The sequence below is a fragment of the Mesoplodon bidens genome (genome assembly GCF_964165515.1).
Source record: "Mesoplodon bidens genome assembly, contig: HAP1_SCAFFOLD_126, whole genome shotgun sequence".
Classification (NCBI taxonomy): domain Eukaryota; kingdom Metazoa; phylum Chordata; class Mammalia; order Artiodactyla; family Ziphiidae; genus Mesoplodon; species Mesoplodon bidens.
The window spans coordinates 1,184,639-1,205,387 of record NW_027671928.1 but is presented as its reverse complement, the minus strand read 5'-3'; the positions used below and the strand labels follow the sequence as shown (position 1 = coordinate 1,205,387).

The window sequence follows — 20,749 nt, the reverse complement described above, 5'->3', positions numbered from 1 at the left end:
ATTCACATGAGGCGGTCACTTTCCTGCTTCCCCTGCCTTTATTTTTTTTATTTTTATTTGTAAAAAATTATTTATCTCTCTTAGGCTGCATCGTGTCTAATTGCAGCACGCGGGCTTAATTGCCCCGTGGCGTGTGGGATCTTAGCTCCCGGACCAGTGTTCCCAGGCTTTGAACCCACGTACCCTGTATTAGAAGGCGGATTCTTTACCACTGGAACACCAGGGAAGTCCCTCCCCTGCCTTTAAATTAAAACGTGTCGCTGAGCTTCAAAGAAGAGCCTGTCCTTTTCTGTTAGATTACAAACTTGAGTTTTCTTCTTAAACAGTGCGTTTCCTGGTTGTGGTAGATGTGTTAGTGTTGAAAAAAATGGTTGAGAGACTTTAAGAGGAAAATGATTTTACAAATCCTGAAGATGGGTGCCAGTTATCTTGATAAAATTGGTATGTTAAGAGACCCAAAATAAACAGGAGAAAACACAGGCAACTACTTAGGAAATGCAGGATGGGAAAGGCTTCTTCAAGTACAGTGTCCAAGCTGATGAAAAGTATGAAGTGAAAGTGAAAGATTTGAACACAAAATATCTTTTTAAGTGTCTGTATAACAGAATGTGAGAGTAAAAAATTAAGTTAAAAAGATAAAGAACAGGGATTGACAGGTACACACTTTTATATGTAAAATAGATAAACAGTAAGGACCTACTGTATAGCCCAGGGAACTATGTTCAATATCTTGTAATAACCCATAATGGAAAAAAGAACCTGAAAAAGAATACATATATTCTTACATAAATACATGTAACTGAGTCACTTTGCTGTACACCTGAAATATTGCAAACGAAGTATACTTCAATAAAAATAGATAAGTGACAAAGTAGGGAAAATATCTGTATTTAATAGAAATGCAGATACAAAAAGAGAAAGCTTTATATTGTAAATCTCCATATATATGAAGAGATCTTAATGAAAGCAAACTAAAAGGTGGCCATTGCTGCTTCTGGTCGAGGTGAAATCGCAGGGTCCAGGTTTACCCTCCTAGCTTCAACAACTTTAAAAAGGGGGAAATGTATGAAATGACAGTTTTTCGCCTTTTGGAGAGAGGGGTGAGTCGTGAGAGACATCAGCTCACTGCTGGACATCCTGTTCATTGGGATGACTCTGTACTTCTTATTCCCTTTTTTAGAGCATTTCCTCAAGACAGCTTGTAATAGAAAGACTTCCAGAGAGTGTCCAGGGCAGGGGGCTGGGGAGCCCAGCATGTCTCTGGGCTGGAGGGATAGAGTGAGGTGTGGAGGTGGGCACAGCAGCTGGGGTTCACAGGCCACCCCAGTCTTCTGCTGAGACACGGTCAGTGCACGTGGGTGAGGTGAGAACTGGAGGCCTGGTGGCGTGCTCATGGGCGCACTGCCCTTCCAAGGCGCTTCCCAGCAAGGTACTCCGTGTAGCTGATGTCCTTACGTGGTGAACTTGGAAAATGCGAGAAATGCGCCCTGGAGGTTTGCCAGGCTCAGGCTCAGAGGAGGTGTGGTCGCTGTCATTCCCACACAAGCAGCATTTCATCGGTGAGAACTCAGGCAGAGGCCACAGTCAGCAGCAGCAAGAACTGGAAAAGACCATTCGTGGCTCTAAGCAGCCACTTCCAAGAGCAGTTTTGGAGAAGCACACATTTTGTGCAGGATTCATTTAATGTGGCAGTTCAGCTGGGGAAATCAGGAATGGGTTAGGTGCTTATTCATTTGCATGAATCATCACTTCTTATTTCCGTTTTTAGAGGATTTCCTCAAGACGCTTGTAATAGAAATACTTCCTCTGTCCCTTTCGTAAGTATCTAAATCTTTTTAAAAGCTAAATCAGTCTCTTGCCAGCATTACAACCCAGGAATGTTTATGTTAAGGACCTGAGAGCTATCTTCTTTATCTCTCTGTCACCAGGGGAGTTTAGGCTAGGTGTTAGGCACTTTCCTCTGAGCTATAAGTACGTGCTTGTCCTAGAGATAGGAGAAGTTGTCTTTCTCCTTTGGATAAAGGGTATTAACTAGCATGGACAACCACCGAGATGACCAGGTGAATTTAGGATGTACTCTGAAAGAATGTATGCCATTTTTATGGTGGTGTCAAGTCTATTCCCATGAGGCAAGTTCCCGTTTATCTTGAGAACCTGTATGCAACAGATTTTATCTGCTGAGCTATAAAAAAAAAAGGTGAGGTTGATTTCATTTGCACAAACATTAGTGGTTCACCTGTGGGTGCACAGCACAGTCTGGTTTAATGGTTATTCAACAGTAAAACCGTTTTCTTTATCTCTACATTTGTGGAGAGGATTTTCTCGGTTGGCGAGAGATTTTTTATTTTTATTTTGTGTGTTCGTTAATTAATTAATTAATGAGACTGTGCTGCACAGCATGCGGGATCTTAGTTCCCCAACCAGGAGTCAAACACGTGCCCCCTGCAGTGGAAACTAGGAGTCTTCACCACTGGACCACCAGGGAAGTCCCTGGAGATTTTATTTTTACCTTTTCCCCTAGCAGCTTTTAAGGAACAGTTGGCCAAGAACACAGTTATATTATTTCACCCCTAGTGATAAATAGTGATAAATCATTACCCTTCTGATTCCATTTTTGAAAAATGATATTTTTACCTAACATAAACAGTATCCTGTATAAGAGGTAAGATCCCAGGTATCTGTTTTCTGTTTTCGGTTTGTGTGTACGTTCTGATTTTCGTACAGTTTTTAATGCGTTGGTTGTGTAATCTAAACAGCTACAGTTTCTATTTTCTTTTCCTTCCGTGGGCAATATTAGTTTGTGTCATGGCTGGGCATTTATTGTATTCTAGGATTTGAATGAAAGTTGTAGCGTTTCAGTTAAGCGAACATGATACCCTCCTTCCCCTCTCCTGGTGGTGGGGGAATCTCAGATGTAACCCGAAATGTCCCAGGGCCGGGAAAGGACCAGGGAGCCTGGAGACCATCACACAGCCCCCACTTGAGGCCACACCTTTCCTTGATCCCTAACAGGAGTGAAGACAAATGGGCAATGGAGTCCCTGGTCCAGGCGGCACACCCTCGCAGCACAGCAGCACTTGAGCGCCAGATGAGAAGGAGACATTTCATACGTTCACTATCTTGACGGCACGGAGACTTCTGGGAGGCTTCTGGAGTCCGGGTACTTGTCCCGTGCTCCTGGCGGGCTTTGGCAGGCGGACTTCGGGCGTCCGCCTGCGCAGGTGTGCCTCATGATTTGTGCGTGTTGGCGCACGCGCACCGTCGCCGCCCCGCCCTCGCTTCCTGTGCGGGCCCAGGTCGTCGCTGGCCGTCGTTCCCCCGTCTTGGCCTCTTGCGGGCGAGCATTTCGGGGGCCTGCGGGGCGGTACGCTGTCCGGGCCGGCCGGCAGCCCGCGGGAGCGGGCTGTGCGGGCGAGGGTTCGCGTGGGCCGGGCGGAGGCTGGAACTGTGACCTCCGAGCTCGACCGCGGAGCCCGCGTTTGGGCCGGAGTGGCCGGGCGGCCGGCAGCGGTGCAGTGCCCGACCATGTGCAGCGCGGGGCCAAGCGAGGTCCCGGGAGGGACGTGGGCCCAGAGCCGGCTCCTCTGGCCCAGTGGTCTCGGGAGGCGGAGCGGAGGGACCCCGAGAGAGGAGTGCGCCCGAGGAGCAGCCCCCGGACCGGAGCCTCGGGAGCCCGGGGCCGGTGAGCGAGTCCCGACGGGGTAGGTGTTGCGTCTGCAGGCCTGTAGTTGGTTGTGGAGCCTGCGGCCTTTGAAGAGCAGGGCTTGGGGTAGCCCGCGCCGGGCCCCGCGGTAGAGCCACCTGGAGGGTTTGACCGCTTCCCGGAGGTGGAGGGGCCGGGCTGGAGGACAGGGCTGGCTGCTCCAGATTGGGGCTCCCCTGGGACTTGTGAGCTCTGGGTGTCCTGGGGGAGCAGGGTCCACAGGCTCGGCCGGGACGTGCTGCGTCCTCCCCTCCGTCCAACCCCGATCCTCCTCCTCGTCCTCCCCCTCCTGTCGCCGTCTCGGCATCTCGCACGTGTGTCTCAAGGCGCGTCAGCACCTTGGTTGTGTAATGTAAGTGTCCGCCGCCCCCCTGGGTTGTGCCCTGTGGAGTCGCCCAGTGTAATCGGTGCAGGATGAGTCTGCAGGGCTTCTGTCCTGCTGCCTCGGGTGAGGAAGGAAGCGATGGGGCCTGAGAAGGGAGATGACTTGTCCTAGACCCTCACCGGGTGTGCACGTGGGGTCGCTCACAGGACTCCAAACTCCTAGGGCAGGTGTTCTGTCCACTTAAAGTCAGCTTTAATAAAAGATGTTTTCGAGCGTCGCACTTAAGTTTGTAAAGTTTGTACAAATCATTGCAAGACTGAAACGCACCTGAGTGTGTCCCTTTATTCTGGGTATCCGGTGGATGTTGTGATCTAAGTTGTTAACAGACTGAGAAGAGATAAACTATAAGCGTTTTTTAATTTCATATTTAATGACGGAGGTTTATTTTAATAGGATTCAATGTACACTCGCTATGGAAAAATAAAGTATCCCCTCAGGTACCAGAGTCACGTGGGAGTTACAGACCTGAGGGTGGTTGCTCCCTCCTTATTCTCACAGGCCCTTCTGAAGGTGAAAGGACGGGTCTCCCACAGGTGTCTCTTGTGGAGCGCGGGGCGGGTGCTCGTGCACCCCGAGCCGCTTCAGTCGTAGCTTCACTGCCTGCGTTTTCCTTCTCCAGGTCCGCCTCCACTGTCACAGTCCTGCACGTTGTTCCAAGAGCAGCGGAAAATGAGTCAGCCTCTGGTGAGTTTTGCTGTTTACGTATTTACCTGCTGCTGTTCTTTTGTGATAACACCTTGGGAGGCGCATAGTTCAAAAGTTAAAATGGGAAAGTAGGAGTCGGTAAAAGATGTGGTTAGACAAAGTGTAGAGGAGCAGGTCAGCACCAAGTGTTTCTGGCAAGTTCTACGTGTAGATCCCAGGATCCTCTTAGAGCCACAGTACAAGCCTCGTGTTCTTGACATTTGTGGCAAAACACCATCCCTTGCTTGACTTATATGGTCCTGCCAAATCACTTTTGTTCTCGAGTGTTAAAAGGTTTCCCTGAGAATCCCGCTGTAGGCCGCAAGCCTTCCTGAGCAACAGCCCCTAACGTGTTGACGTTGGTGCCTTCCTTGTGCTTCCTGTAAGCCGAGAGTGTGCTGTCCAGGGAGCACTCAGTGCATATAAGTTGTCTGTTCAGTAGAACACCGTTGTCACATAGGTACATTGTTTTCAGTGCTCAGTCGAGGGATGCAATGAGGATCATCTGGAAGAGCAGCCTTGTCACCCTTCCAGTAAATTGCGCTCTTTGTCTCTTACAATCTCAGAGGGTCGCGCTACACACCTTGCAGTGAGGTCTCTGGCAAAGATTCTTGTTTCCCAGCTGAATTGTATCGTGCAGCCTGCGGTCTTGGTTCTGCCCCTCCACGGAACCTGATCCGGTTGAGGTGACCTGGCATCCAGCATACAAAGCAGTGGAGATTTGCCAGTCGTCACCTCAGACCACTGTCGCCTTGCCATCCGCAGAGTCTGCTCTGTGGGTTTCTGTGACAGATCTCTCCTTGCTGTCTTCCTGACTGACTCTGTCTTCCGCCCTCTGTGTGTGTTGTCGTTTCACCCTTGGTCCATGACTCTCCACCCCGTCTGATCTCACCCTCTGGTGCTTTTCACCTCCAGCTCTGTCAGGTCTCCCACCTGGACCAGACAGATGCCTCTGTCCAGCCACTTGCCAGCATCTCTATGGAGTTTGTCCAAAGGGCACCTCGGGTGACTAGATCCAGTAGATCCAGAAATGATTATTTACAGCTCCCCTGCCCCTTACCTTGTCCTGTTGTCCCTGGCGGCTCATCGTTGCATCATCCAGCCTGTCACCTGCCCAGAAAAATGAGTTCATTCTAAAGGCCTTCTCCATCCTCTGTTACCACGTTGTAGTGTGAGGCTTGTTAATGTCGTCTTCTGAATGGTTTTTATTCGTTCTCCTTCATCCCATTCTTGCTACCATTAAAACAGCTTATCTGTTCATTTCTGTAGTTACAGAAATTTCTTTTCTGTGCCGCTACCTCTTTCCTCCAGCAGCTCAAGTGTATTCTCCACGCTGAGTATTTCTCCTAAAATATTAATCACAGCGTTTTGTCTGCATGTGGGAAGCACTTTAGAGTTTCCCTGGGTGACTGGACAAACGAGGTTGCCGTTCCGCGGAGCCAATAACCATCGAGCCCAGCACTGGGGGGAGGTCGTACCTCGCTGATGATGCGTTTGGATGGATCTGTGGGGTAAAATCCTGATCGGAGAGGCTTAGGAGAGAGGAGTGGAAGAACTGGGTTTGTTCTGGTCCCAACTTTTTCAAGACATTTTGCTGTGACAGGGAAAATAGAAACTGGACAGTAGCTGGGGTAGGAGCTGAGGTCCGGGGAGGATGTTGTGTTGTGTTGTGTTGTGTTGTGATGGGAGAAATAACAGTGGGAATGATCCAGTAGATGCGTGTGGGGGAGGGGAGAGCTGCTGCCCGTGGTCCTGGAGTGGGGAGGGGATGGCTGAGCAGGGTTGCAGTTGGGGAAGCCCTCCGATGGCTTCTCTGTTCTCAGGGAAGCAGCTGAAACAGAAGGCTTGCAGGGGCCTTCTCTTTGAGGGGAGAGCAGAGCTCTGGGGCCCAGCTCCATCGTGACCATCAGCACACACAGTCCAGCCAGCTGGGAAGACTGTACTTGCCTTCCCTGCCTGAAAAGCCATCTCCTTTCTTAAATGTGGGAGTAATTACTCTTTGGAGAGCCTATGTAATTACATGGGTGCTTCTCAGCTCAAAACGAATTGAGTGCCAGTTCTGGCCACGGACATTTTCTTCTCTGCTGATGGAAGGGTCCCCAGAGGAAGTGTCCTGCTTGCCTGGCTCTTGGCCTCGAGGACCCTTCACACCATCTAGTGTTGTGTCTTTTATCTTTGACATAAATATCAAATCTCTTCAGGTTGTGCATGTGATCTTAAGAAGCAATTCCCTGCTTCCAGGAGCTTCTGTTCTCCTCGGGAAAGGCACTTCACAGACGTAATTACAGGAGAGGACGGGAATCCTGCCCGTCGATACGTAGGGAACTCCAGAGTGCTGACAAAGCAGAGCCTGCTTTTATTTATTTATTTTATTTATTTATTTATTCATTTAAATTTTTTATTTGTTTACTATTTAACTTATTCAGTTTTGGCTGCGTTGGGTCTCTGTTGCTGCGCGCGGGCTTTGTTCTCTAGTTGTGGCGAGTGGGCGCTACTCTTCATGGCGGTGCGTGGGCTTCTCATTGCGGTGGCTTCTCTTATTGCGGAGCATGGCTTCTAGGCATGCGGGCTTCAGTAGTTGCGGGTCCCGGGCTCAGTAGTTGTGGTGCGCAGGCTCTAGAGCGCAGGCTCAGTAGTTGTGGTGCACGAGCTTAGTTGCTCCGCAGCACGTGGGATCTTCCCGGACCAGGGTTCCAACCCGTGTGCCCACCATTGGCAGGCGGATTCTCAACCAGTGTGCCACCAGGGAAGTCCGAGAGCCTGGTTTTAAATGCATTGTCAGAGCACGTGGCTCAGTGACTCGGGGAAGGGGGACGGCCCTCAAGTGCCCAGGACTTGGGTAGCTGCAGAGGTTGGCGAGGCTCTCAGAGCAGCGTGAGGTGGACTGGATGAGGCTCCTGAGGTGCTGGTAAGGACCTCCTTCCTTAGGATGTGGGCCTCCCGTCAGGAAGAGTGGGACGTGAAGGCAGGCAGACCCTGAGTTTGACTGAAGAGCCTCCCCTCTGTGCTGGTTTTGGTTTCTTCCTGTGGAAAAACTGAAACCTTGTAATTGGGACGGTGAGTCATCTGATCAAAAGATGTCATGTGTAGAGACTGTGGACGGCGTGAAACGCGGGGTGGGGTGCGGCGGGTCAAGTCAGGGGGACTCTGGGCTCCAGCGCGATGCCCGACAGGAAGGGGCGAGGCCGCGGCGTGTTCCCGCTCATCCTAGGCCCCGGTAAGCAGTATGGACGTTCCCTTGGGGTTTTTCTTTTTTTTTTTTTTTTTTCTGTATGTGGGCCTCTCACTGTTGTGGCCTCTCCCATTGCGGAGCACAGGCTCCGGACGCGCAGGCCCAGCGGCCATGGCTCACAGACCCAGCCGCTCCGCGGCACGTGGGATCCTCCTGGGCCGGGGCACGAACCCCCGTCCCCCGCATCAGCAGGTGGACTCTCAACCACTGCGCCACCAGGGAGGCCCTTGGGGTTTTTCTGAATCGTGAATGAGGTTGAGAGTATTGTCACGTGCTTAGAAGCCGTTTCTTCTTTTTAATTGGTGGACAGTCTTTAGCGCAGCTTTAGGGTTATAGGAGAATCAGAATCGAGCAGACAGCGCTTTCCTATACCGGTCCCTCTGGGTTCCCTCCCTTGGTAACGTCTCTGGCCTGTGTGGCGCGTCATCTCAGTGATGAATCGGCATTGACACCTAATTCTCCCCTGGAGTCTGTAGTTTATATCAAGGCTCACTCTCTGTGTCCTACTGTTCAGGTTTGGACAGGTGTGATGACCTGCAGCCACCACTGCAGTGCCACCCAGAACCATTTCACTGCCCGAAACATCCCTGGGGGCCACCTTCCCTACCAGTGCCCCCAAGCCCCTGACAGCTGCTGGTCTTGTTACTCTCTGTGTTTTTTTGCCCTTTCGAGAATGTCACGTAGTTGGAGTCCTTCATTCTGTGGTCTTTTCAGACTGGTGTCTTTCTGTTTTTAAATGAAGGGCCTGTTCATGTCCACTGCCCGTCTTCCTGCCCCAATACTGTCTTGTTTTGTTTTGTTTTGTTCTGTTTTGTTTTCCTTGTCTTATTGGCTTTCAGAGTCATCTTAAATGTTTCTAATTTTTTCCAGTTGGGGTCCTGTTAGTAAACATTGTTTTCCAAGGTTTATTGTCATTTTCCTGTATTTTCCTGCATTGCTATATAATTCATTACTTTTTTTTACTTTGAGAGGTTGAATACCATGCATTTCAAAAGTTTCTCAAAATCAGCACATTTGTGTGGATAAGATTCCTAGTTGAAGAGCACCCTCCTTGGTCAGTACTGGGGTGCAGCTTCTTTGCGGGGGGAGGAATGCATCGGTCTCGTGGTTCCCTTTCTGTTGGGTCTCAGTTCCCCTTTCTGGTTCTGGGCACTGCATCAGCCACTCTCCTGGGATAGGCCAGGCAGGTGGGGTCCTCACTTCCTGGCTCCAGAAGTTGTGTATGTCTGAGAACACCTTTGTTTTTCCCTGAGGAGCAAGAGGACTCTTTTGGTTGGGGAGCGGCGTCCTAGGACTGCGGCCCTTGGGCCCCCACTGTTCTGTGTCATTTGGGCCCCAGCCATGCGTGGGAGGTCTCTGACACAGGGACGCAGCTGTTAAAGTCCTCTTGGGGTTGTGTCATTTACAATCCTCTGAGGAATACTCCTTTTCTTTAATGAAATTCCAGTGCTTAAGCTTTCTAGCCACAAAGGAATCTCAGAAAGGAAAGGAGACCGGTCCTCTCTGCCCCCAAGCAGGGGAGTGAGCCGACACTGTTAACCTAACAGTGAGAAAGTGGCTTGTGGGAAATGTGTAACCAGTTCTGAGTTCTGTGATTACAAGGCTGTCTGTGGAATCTTACTGTACCAAGGGGTCTTTTAAGACACGTACATCATGGGTTGTTCCCTTGTGTTTTGAAACTAACCTAAAACCCCTAAATATTTGCAGTTCTGATTGCTTTCTTAATTTGTTATCCAGGTTTCCCGAAATCCATTTTCTTAAAGTTGAAAGTGCGAGAAGAGTGCAATTTTCTCATCTTCCCTTTACATAAAAGTGAATGTGGTCAAGCCGCTTAACCCATCACCAAATAGAAAATCATCTGGAACGTTCACATTAATGCTCTTTTCAAGCAGGAACAGTGCGTATATTTTTATGCCCATTACCAGTGAAAACTATAATGTTTTCTTATTGTGCTGTTTTTTTCGCATCAGGCAAAATGACAAGCAATTAGAAAAGCCCCACAAATCACACAATTTGTGAAATTACAAATGCAAAACCGGAAAGTAGAATAAGGTGCGCGTGATTCTACTTAGGCATTAAAATTAGAGTAGTTCATGGTCTGATCCCTCACTCTCTTGCATTTGGTAGTAACTTTCAGTGTGTGAACGAGTGGGCCCCCAGTCTTCATCCGGGCAGCCACAGATGTGACCAGCGACACCTGAATGGAATATGCGCAGAGCTTCTGGAAGACTTGCTGTCGATTTCTGAGCCAGGCTTCTCGAGGCTGAGCCGAGGCAGTTCTGCACAGACGCTTGTCTGCCTTGGGCGGCAACCAACTCTTTCCCCCGGCCCCCCTCATCCCCCCACCTCGTGTGTCCTATCAGCAGCTGGGCACCCTCAGCCTAACCAGGCCAGCAAAGCCTGGGTCCCAGACATCTCTGCATCTGGAGCTGGGGGTCAGGTGACCTGGCATCTCAGGGGACCTTGCTAACAGGACCCATCCTGCCTCTTCGATTGTTCCACATGAAGAACTTTGATTTGCAGTCAATGTCAGGAGTTTGTTGCCATCTGAAACGGCCTCTGAGCTTGGCATGGTCTTTTCCTTAACCTCCTCCACACCATTCCTTAGTTACACTGTGGCACGTGGGGTCTCAGTGTCCTGACCAGGGATTGAACCCAGGTACCCTGCATTGTAAGGCAGATTCTTTAACCCTGGACCACCAGGGAAGTCCCTACCCTTATGTTTTAACAGTTTTGGAGGTCTTCACAGAGATCTTGGATGGATTCACCTAACATCACCAGGTAAACTTCGTTTCAAAAGTAGTGCACCTCATTCCTCAAAACTTTTAAAGTAGAACTATTATAAGATCCAGAAATTCCACTTCTGTGTATTTTTTCGGAAGAAAACAAAAACGCTAGTTCAAAAAGACACATGCACCCCTATGTTCATTGAGCATTATTTATAATAGCCAGTGTATAGCAGCAACCTAAGTGTCTATCCATAGATGAATGGATAAAGAAGATGTGTCATATATACATATATATTTATATGTCTACATATATATATATATATATACACATATATATATGTATATGTATATATATATAACTGTACACACACACACATAATGGACTATTAGCCAGAAAAAAAGAAAAGAAGAAGAAGAATGAGGGGCTTCCCTGTGGATGCAGTGGTTAAGAATCCGCCTGCCAGTGCAGGGGAAATGGGTTCAAGCCCTGGTCCGGGAAGATCCCACATGCCACGGAGCAGCTAAGCCCGTGTGCCACAACTATTGAGCCATGCTCTAGAGTCTGTGAGCCACAACTACTGAACCCACGTACCACAGCTACTGAAGCCCGCTCACCTAGAGCCCATGCTCTGCAACAAGCTAAGCCACCGCAATTAGAAGCCCATGCACCGCAAGGAAGAGAAATCCCTGCTCACCGTAACTAGAAAAGAGGCTGCATTCAGCAACAAAAACCCAATGCAGCCAAAAGTAAAATAAATAAATTTTTAAAAATTAAAAAAAATGAAATCTTGCCATTTTGTGGCAACGTGGATGGAGCTAGAGTGTATTATGCTAAGTGCAATATGTCAGACAGAGAAAGACAAATACCATATGATCTCATTTGTATGTGTACTCTAAAAAACAAAACAAATGAACTAATGTCACTAAACAGAAACAGACTCATAGATACAGAGAACAAACAGGTGGTTGCCAGAAGAGGGTAGGTGGATGAGTGAAATAGGTGAGGGAGATTAAGAGGAACAGATAAGCAGTTAGAAAATAAATGAGTCATGGGAATGAACTATACAGCATGGGCAATACAGTCAATAGCATTATAACTTTGTACGGTGACGGATGGTAACTAGACCATAACTAGAGTTAATCTTGGTGATCATTTTTTAATGTACAGAAATATTGATATTATGCACCTGGAACTAACGTAGTATTGTAGGTCAGTTACACTTGAATTAAACTTTTTAAATTCAAACGAAAACAATAGTGTGCCTTGTTAACTAGAGATGCTTAGTCATACAGCAGTTCTCTAGAACGTATTCATCCTGTGTAACTGTAACTTTATACCCGTTGAACAACTCCCCATTCTCTCCTCCCCAACCCCTGACAATTTATGGGTGACTCTTTTAGATACCTCACCTCATGTAAGTGGAAACACACAGTTTTGTCCTTCTGTGACTGACTTATTTCACCTATCATAATGTGTTCTGTTTATATCCCCGTTGTCACAACTGGTAGGATTTCCTTCTAATAGGAAAGTCTGAATAATATCCTATGTATATACCCCATTTTCTTTATCCATTTCTCTGTGGATGAAAATTTGCATTTTTTTCCTACCTTGGCTCTGGTGAATAATGCTGTAATGACTATAGAGGTGCATGTATCTCTTCTAGATATTGATTTCCTTTTCTTTGAATATACAGGCTATATTATATTGTATTATATTGTATTACATTATATTCTATTACAGTTATTGTGCTTCCCGGATCTTGTGTTTTTCACAAATTGAAGGTTTGCGGCAACTCTTTGTTGAGCAAGTCTGTTGGCACTGTATTTCCAACAGTAGTTGCTCACTTCTTGTCTTTGGGTCATATTTTAGTAATTCTCACACTATTTCAAACCCTCCATCAGCAAAAAGGTTACTGCTCGCCGAAGGCTCAGATGATGGTTAGCATTTTTTAGCAGTAAAGTATTTTTAATTTTCTTTTTGTTTCGGCTGTGCTGCACACCACATCACGTGGGATCTCAGTTCCCCGACCAGGGATCAAACCTGCGCCCCCTGTAGGAAGGCGGATTCTTAACCACTGGACCACCAGGGAAGTCCCTAAAGTATTTTTTTAACATCTTTATTGGAGTATAATTGCTTTACAGCGTTGTGTTACTTTCTGCTGTATAACAAAGTGAATCAGTTGTATGTATACCTGTATCCCCATATCCCCTCCATCTTGCGTCTCCCTCCCACCCTCCCTTTCCCACCCCTCTAGGTGGACACAAAGCACTGAGCTGATCTCCCTGTGCTATGCGGCTGCTTCCCACTAGCTATCGGTTTTACATTTGGTAGTGTACACGTGTCCATGCCACTGTCTCGCTTCGTCCCAGCTTACCCTTCCCCCTCCCCGTGTCCTCAAGTGAATTCTCTATGTCTGCGTCTTTATTCCTGTCCTGCCACTAGGTTCATCAGAACCACTTTTTTTCCTTTGGATTCCATAAATATGTGTTAGCATACGGTATTTGTTTATCTCTTTCTGAGTTACTTCACTCTGTTTCACAGACTCTAGGTCCATCCACCTCACTACAAATAGTTCAATTTCGTTTGTTTTTATGGCTCAGTCAAATTCCATGGTATATATGTGCCCCATCTTCCTTATCCATTCATCTGTCAGTGGACGCTTAAGTTGCTTCCATGTCCTGGCTATTGTAAATAGTGCTGCAGTGAACATTGTGGTACGTGTCTCTTTTTGAATTATGGACTTCTCAGCGTATATGCCCAGGAGTGGCATTGCTGGATCATATGGTAGTTCTATTGTTAGTTGGGTTTTTTTTGTATAAATTTATGTATTTTTATCTATTCATTATTTTTGGCTGTGTTGGGTCTTTGTTGCTGTACGCGGGCTTTCTCTAATTGCAGCGAGCAGGTGCTTCAGTGTTGTGGTGCGCGGGCTTCTCATTGCGGTGGCTTCTCTTGTTGTGGAGCGCGGGCTCTAGGCATGTGGGCTTCAGTAGTTGTGGCATGCGGGCTCAGTGGGTGTGTCTCGCGGGCTCTAGAGTGCAGACTCAGTAGTTGTGGCACACGGGCTTAGTTGCCCTGCGGCATGTGGGATCTTCCCGGACCAGGGCTCGAACCCATGTCCCATGCATTGGGAGGAGGATTGTTAAACACTGCACCACCAGGGAAGCCCTATTTTCAGTTTTTTAAGGAACCTCCATACTGTTCTCCGTAGTGGCTGTATCAATGTACATTCCCACCAACAGTGCAGGGGGAGGGTTCCCTTTTCTCCACACCCTCTCCAGCATTTATTGTTTGTAGATTTTTTGGTGATGGCCATGCTGAGTGGTGTGAGCTGATACCTCACCGTAGTTGTGATTTGCCTTTCTCTAATGGTTAGTGTCATTGAGCATCCTTTCATGTGTTTGTTGGCAATCTTATATCTTCTTTGGAGAAATGTCCATTTAGGTCTTGTGTCCACTTTTGGATTGAGTTGTTTGTTTTTTTGATATTGAGCTGCGTGAGCCGCTTGTATATTTTGGAGATTAATCCTTTGTCAGTTGCTTCATTTACAACTATTTTCTCCCACTCTGAGAGTTGTTTTTTTGTCTTATTTATGGTTTCCTTTCCTGTGGAAAACCTTTTAAGTTTGAATAGGTCCCATTTGTTTATTTTTGTTTTTATTTCCATTTCTCTAGGAGGTGGGTCAAAAAGGATCTTGCTGTGATTTATGTCATAGAGTGTTCTGCCTGTGTTTTCCTCTATGAGTTAGACAGTGTCTGGCCTTACCTTTAGGTCTTCAATCCATTTTGAGTTTATTTTTGTGTTATGGTGTTAGTAGTGTTCTCATTTCATTCTTTTACAGGTAGCTGTCCAGTTTTCCCAGCACCACTTATTGAAGAGGCTGTCTTTTCTCCATTGTATATTCTTGCCTCCTTCATCAAAGCTAAGGTGACCATATGTGCGTGGGCTTATCTCTGGGCTTTCTATCCTGTTCCATTGATCTATATTTCTCTTCCCCAAAGTATATTTCAATAAAGGTATGTACATTGTTTGTTTAGACACAAGGCTGTCACACACTTAACAGACTACAGTATAGTGTAAACAGAAGCTTTTCATGCACGGGTACACCAGAAATTTCATGTGACTCGCTTTATGGCGGTATTGGCTTCATTGCAGTGTTCTGGAACTGAAGCTGCAGTGTCTCTGAGCTGGGCCTGTACACCCAGAAGTGGGATTGCTGGATCATATGGAAATTTTATTTAAAAGATTTTGAGAAAACTACATACTGTTTTCCACAGTGCCTGCACAATGTTACATTCCTGCATACAATATGCAAGGGTTACGATTTCTCTACCACCTTGACAACTCTTATCTTTAAAAAAAAATAAAAAATTGTAGGCATTCTAAGAGATGTGAGGTAGTATCTCATGATGATTTTGATTTGCATTTCCCAGATGATTAGTGACGTTGAGCACCTTTTCATGTACCTGGTGCTGTGTTACGTCTTTCTAACACACATACACACACACAGAGGGATAGAAGGAATCTTTTGGAAGTGATGAGTATATTATCGTGATGGTGGTGATGGTATCACAGGTGTGTGCATATGTCCAAACTCATCAAGTTATATACATTAAACATGGGCTAGATTTTGTATATCAGTTCTACGTAAATAAAGCCGTAAAAGCCCAGCAACAAGTGGTGTATTTCATGAGCCAGTGAAGCCCAGGTACATCTTGTCTCCTCTCCCAGGGGTGAACCCAAGCAGCCTTTGAACTTGGCTCACTTTCTGTTTCTTTAGTTTCCCCTTCTATTACTTTTGTGTTTCTCCTTTGTTCTCAGATTCCAGCTAAGTGGTTCCCCATTGGTGGCAGCAGTGGTTCTGAGTTTGGCTCTGTCGTTTGAAGACTTGATGGTCTCTAAAGGGATTAAGTTTCTACAGAACTGATCTCAGTTAGGTGAGAGGTAACAGAGTATCTAGTTTGTTAGTCTTTTCTTAGTCTTTTCTGTTTGTCTATTTGTCTACTTTGACAAGCTCAAATCAATTAAGAATCTCTTGCCCAATGGGATGAGAATGGCTCTTTAGTATCTAGACTGGTGAGTGTTTATTCCTGACCCAAGTCTAAGACTTAAAGCTGCAGGTAAAAGTTCCATTTCTCTGTATGTCTGTGTGTCTATAATTCAAAAAGGTCTTTACCTCTGACAGTGCGAATATGTAATGTTTTCCTACTTCTGGATCTATTAAAGTAGATTGTAGAGTCTGTTAAATTAAAGGGTTTCTGTCCTGATTGGCTTACAAAGATACAAATGTGCTTATAAAAATTATATATCCCTAAAATTCTCAGAGAGAAAGGAATTAGAACTTCTAATACTTTAAATGTGCTAGAAAAATATTCTTATTGAAATCAAGTCAGGGAATTCCCCAGCGGTCCAGTGGTTAGGACTCGGTGCTTTCACTGCCAGGGTCCAGGTTCAGTCCCTGGTCAGGAACCTAAGATCCAGCAAGCCCCTCGGTGCAGCCAAAAAAAAAAATCAACTCAGAAATTTAAAGACTTCAAGTTTACATAATTTAGGTAAATCTTTGACACATGAAGCTAGTTTAATATTTTTGGTTTAATAAAAAGTTATTCGTATCTTATTTATCAGTATTAGGCATACATTTAAAACAATTCTACTTGGGTGTGTTCTTCCTAAATTTATATAGGTGTGCCCATCAACTAAGCTCATATTACTTCTACTTAATGTTTAAGGTTATGAAAAATGTAAGTTTGTGTTTAACCACATTTAGTTTTTATTCTGACAAACTTTCTGTCAACAGTAACTATGTTTTCTACTGTGTTAGCTTGTCGATAAATTCCCAGATCTTCAGTTTACGTAAACCCTTGAACTGGTACTAAGTTGTGTTACTTACTGGATAATCATTGGATACCGAGGTCATTTGTAAGCAAGACAGAAACCTGAGGCATTGATTACTAAGCATAATCTCAAGTTATATGCTCTTGCTGCATATGTTTACTTGTTACCTAGAGGCTCTGTCTGTGGGTGTGTTAATGAATGTGTTTGTCTCTGCCACTTGAATAAGTTGTGTAAGGGATGTTTGTGGCTGTGTAAAGTTGTGTTATGTGTGTTCATGAGCTCTGCTAGCCTGAAATGCTGATGTGTGATGGGCAGTTGTCAATCATTCACTCCTAGTTTTCTTTGTGAAATGGAAGTAACTTTGGTTCAAAGTTAGTATTAATATACTATGAATGAGACTTGACCCATAGTGATGTTATCGGCTGGAACAGAACTCAGGTTCAGCTGCTCATCGCTCAGAAGTCAGTGTTCCAGAGACAAGGGTTGGTGGAAGAAGAAAGATGCTTTATTCAGGAAGCTGGCAACCTGGGAAGATGGTGGACTAGTGTCCCCAATACCATCTCCCAGTTGCCAATGAGAGGGAAAAGGGGTTGATAGGGAAAAGACGGGAAGTCTCTGGGCTGTGCCGGTGGGGGCTCCATGCAGAGTAGCACAGTCAGCTCTGACCATCCTCTTGAAATTGGTCATGCAGCGGTGTGGTCAGTGTCATGTTGATTGTTTCAGGCACAGTTAATCTTCAATTCCAGTGTTGGTTTGTTCCCATTTCCTTGAGGCCAGTTCCTGGAATTGTGTAAGCCATTGGTTCAGGTCTGCTCAGGATGGAGCAGCTTGTGTCATAGCTCCAGTCTGGTCATCATACAGTTAGCTTTCTCCTCTTGTAGTGGTTTTAGTATCTGCAAAACAAGTTAGGAGTGTGTGTCTGACACTGTTACTTACGTCCTTCGGGAGGAACTAAAGATTCTGTGACTGCTGTTGTCCTAATCAGTAACTGCTTGAACCTGTTCTTTGGTGACTCAGGGGAGGCCTGGGAGACTGCAGCTATTTTACAAACAAGAGGCAGGGGACATGGAAGGGCCCTGCATGGTCCTCCTTGGTTCCAGCAACCGAGAGGTACAACTTTGTATGCAAGATAATGCGATGTAGTTTTGTTTATTAACAGGAACAAAAATAGTTTGGTCCTAAAGTAAAATGACTGATTGTTCCAGCACCAGAAAGAGGATAGTGAAGGACACAACCTGAATGAGTATAGAAAGTTGTAGGAGACGGGTAGAAAGGGAATTTTATTTGTCTGAGCCGAAGGCAGCTCAGTTTTGATGTTTATTCCAGAGATTTTCAAAAAAGAGCTTATGGTTCTCTTAGTAGCAAATATTATATTGATGCAAAGCTGGAGTTTGGTTTTCTCTCTGTACAAATGATAAATTTTTTTCATGGAGTATTGGTCTCTTTAATAAGTGGTTGGAAAAGTTGTTCTCTAAATCTGCCTAAACAACAGAGATTCTGTATCTCACTGGAAGAGGTTTCTGCACCTAGTTCTGAATTCATCCGGCCTTATTATTTTTTTGAAAATAAATGCACAGGGACTTCCCTGGTGGCTCCTTGGTGAAGAATCCGCCCGCCAGTGCAGGGCACACTGGTTCAAGCCCTGGTCCGGGAAGATCCCACGTGCTTTTAGAAACTAGAGCACGGAAAGACTAAGGTCATGTGAAATTTGAAACGCTAAATATTGTCATAGTGTTAAGCAGTTTGAAGATTGTTGGAAGAAATTATTTGTCATTCATTCAAGCAATAAACATTTGATGAATACTTGCAAAACATAAAAAACCTCTAGAGCCCGTGAGCCACAACTACTGGAATCGATGTGCCTAGATCCCATGCTCCGGAAGAAGAGAAGCCACCGCATGGAGACGCCGACACACCGCAATGAAGAGTCGCCCCCGCTCCACTGCAACTAGAGAAAGCCCACGTGCAACAACGAAGACCCAACGCAGACAAAAATAAATAAATATATAAATAAATGTATTGGGGGAAAAAAAGAAAGAAAATAAATGCACAACAAAATTTCTGCATTTCTGAGAAAGTTAAGCTTCCTTAAAACTGTGTTCCTTTTGGTCCGTTTTTTTTTTTTTTTTTAAGTCTACTGTCAGGAACTCCCTGGCACTTCAGCGGTTAGGATTCTGCGCTTCCACTGCTAGAGGCCTGTTTTCGATCCCTGATCAGGGAACTAAGATCCTGCAAGCTGCGTGGCGAGGCCGAAGAAACAGCCAAGACAAAATAATCATCTCTTGGCTGTTAAACAAAGTCAAGGACCTTTAGTTCCTCCTCAAGGGCTATTGGGTAATATTCTGAGCCACGTCCTTGGAGCTGTTTGGCAGAGACTGAAACCCCCAGCAGGTGGAAGAAGTTAACTGCATGTTGCCCACAAGCACGTAGACCCCAGACCAGTTGGAACCAGAAGGCTGATGATGTTGAGTCCCCGTTACCTCACCACTGACCAATCAGAAGAATGACCGTGAGCTGATCACGCACCCTGTAACCCTCTCTTCAACATGTAGCCCCTTTCTCTTTTCCCTGTATAGTCCTCAAGCAAAACTTCAGGAGGGGAGAGTTGGTTCTTCGGGACATGAGTCCACCTCTCTTCTGGACTGCCGGCTTCCTCAATAAAGCTATCTTTCCTTTTACCCAAAAGTTGTCTCTCAGTATTGGAGTCCTGAATGATGCAAGACCTGCCTCATCTTCTGTAGTTTTCTCTACATGAAAAATAATTGAGGACTATTTTTCAGAGTTAAGAAATGTGGTTGGATAATCACAATGCCATTAAGCAACACCTCGTTGGACAGCAAAGAGGCGAAGCCGACTGGTAATGACCACACACATCCTGACTGTGAGAAGACTTTCATCTTTATTGTAGTTCCCCAAAAGCTGCATCGCACGGTACTCTTGAACAATCTAAAATAACATACAAACATGCTGAGGCAAGTTAAAAAATTAGGACTGAATTCCCACAATTCAATAATGAGAACTAAAAAAATACAAATTTATGCTTACAAGAATTGGGAGGAAATACCCACTATGCTATAAGTAGAATGGAAATATTATGTAATAGATAAAATCAACAATCTCTCTTGAAAATGTGAGTAAAATTGTATATATGTGTAAATATACAACAGCTACAGTTCTCATCACAAAAGTTTGTAGTAATAAGATGTTTCAAAATGAAGACTATTTCAAAACTATTTAAAATAAATATATAAATATAAAATATAAAAATACAATAATTTTATAGGTGACATTTTCAAAATAAGCCAGTGAAACTTAAGTCATGAGTCATGACCCTGTGGCTGTAATTATATATATATATATATATTTTTCTAATTATATATTTTAATGTTGTTCCCTCCTATTCTGAGCCGCTACACTCCACCTTCAAATGCTTCTAGACTGGGGCAAACAAGTGTATAAAAAATGGGACCTCCAATGTTCGTCTCAGGGGAGATGGAAATGAAATGATCTGAAAATTGAGGTGGTGCCTTCCAAAAGGGTGGAATCTGAATAAACCCTGTTTTCTTATTGTCCTGCCACAGACTCCTAGAAGCACGCCCCGCTCCTAGGAGTATAACACGAAAACTGGCCTCCGCTCATTCTAGAAGATGCTGGCGGCTTCTCGATGATCTGCACAAGAGGCTTCTCCCTTCCTTCTTCACGGCTGTCGTCAGTGTCTGGATTGACCTCTTGTTGAACATCCTCATCTCTCCTGGGCTCTGTGGTCTGGAAGTAAGAGAAGGAGCAAGGATGTCAGATTTCAAAGTGGCAACTGTCCAGATATAAAGGTTTTCACATTCTTAGTCAATTCTAACCAGAATTGAGACTCATTTATGATTGGAGTTTTATCTCAAATTCTCCATTCTGAACCCCAGTCCTGAACCATTCATTGTTTTCAAGTGTGATTCTTGGACTTTGGTGACCCTGACTCCAAAAACTACTGAATACACCCAAGGTCAGGCCCAGTAATCTGCTTTATAGCCCAGACTCCAGGTGATTCTGCTCAGGGAGCTGGCATTTGGAGAATGCTGCTTTAGTCTTAACTCACCTTGGTCCTTTGGCACCACTTAAATTCTGAACTTGGAAGCACACTACAGACATCACTGACAAGTCAACATCGTGGACCAGGAGACCTGAGGCC

At 45.5% G+C, this 20,749-nt stretch overlaps 1 protein-coding gene and 1 pseudogene across 2 annotated transcripts in view; one reads left to right on the top strand and one right to left on the bottom strand.

Annotated features, from left to right (window-relative positions):
• LOC308610805 (centrosomal protein of 78 kDa-like) overlaps positions 1–20,749 on the top strand; it is a 262,130-nt pseudogene that overhangs the window by 19,998 nt on the left and 221,383 nt on the right. The gene's annotated exons all lie outside the window — the stretch shown is intronic.
• Positions 20,155–20,749, bottom strand: part of LOC308610802 (NUT family member 2G-like) — a gene marked incomplete at both ends in the record, with an annotated part of 83,740 nt that continues 83,145 nt past the window's right edge. Inside the window, one exon of the mRNA XM_081259810.1 lies at positions 20,155–20,334. Within this exon, the coding sequence (XP_081115936.1) occupies positions 20,155–20,334 (180 nt within the window). The remainder of the gene's footprint in view (positions 20,335–20,749) is intronic.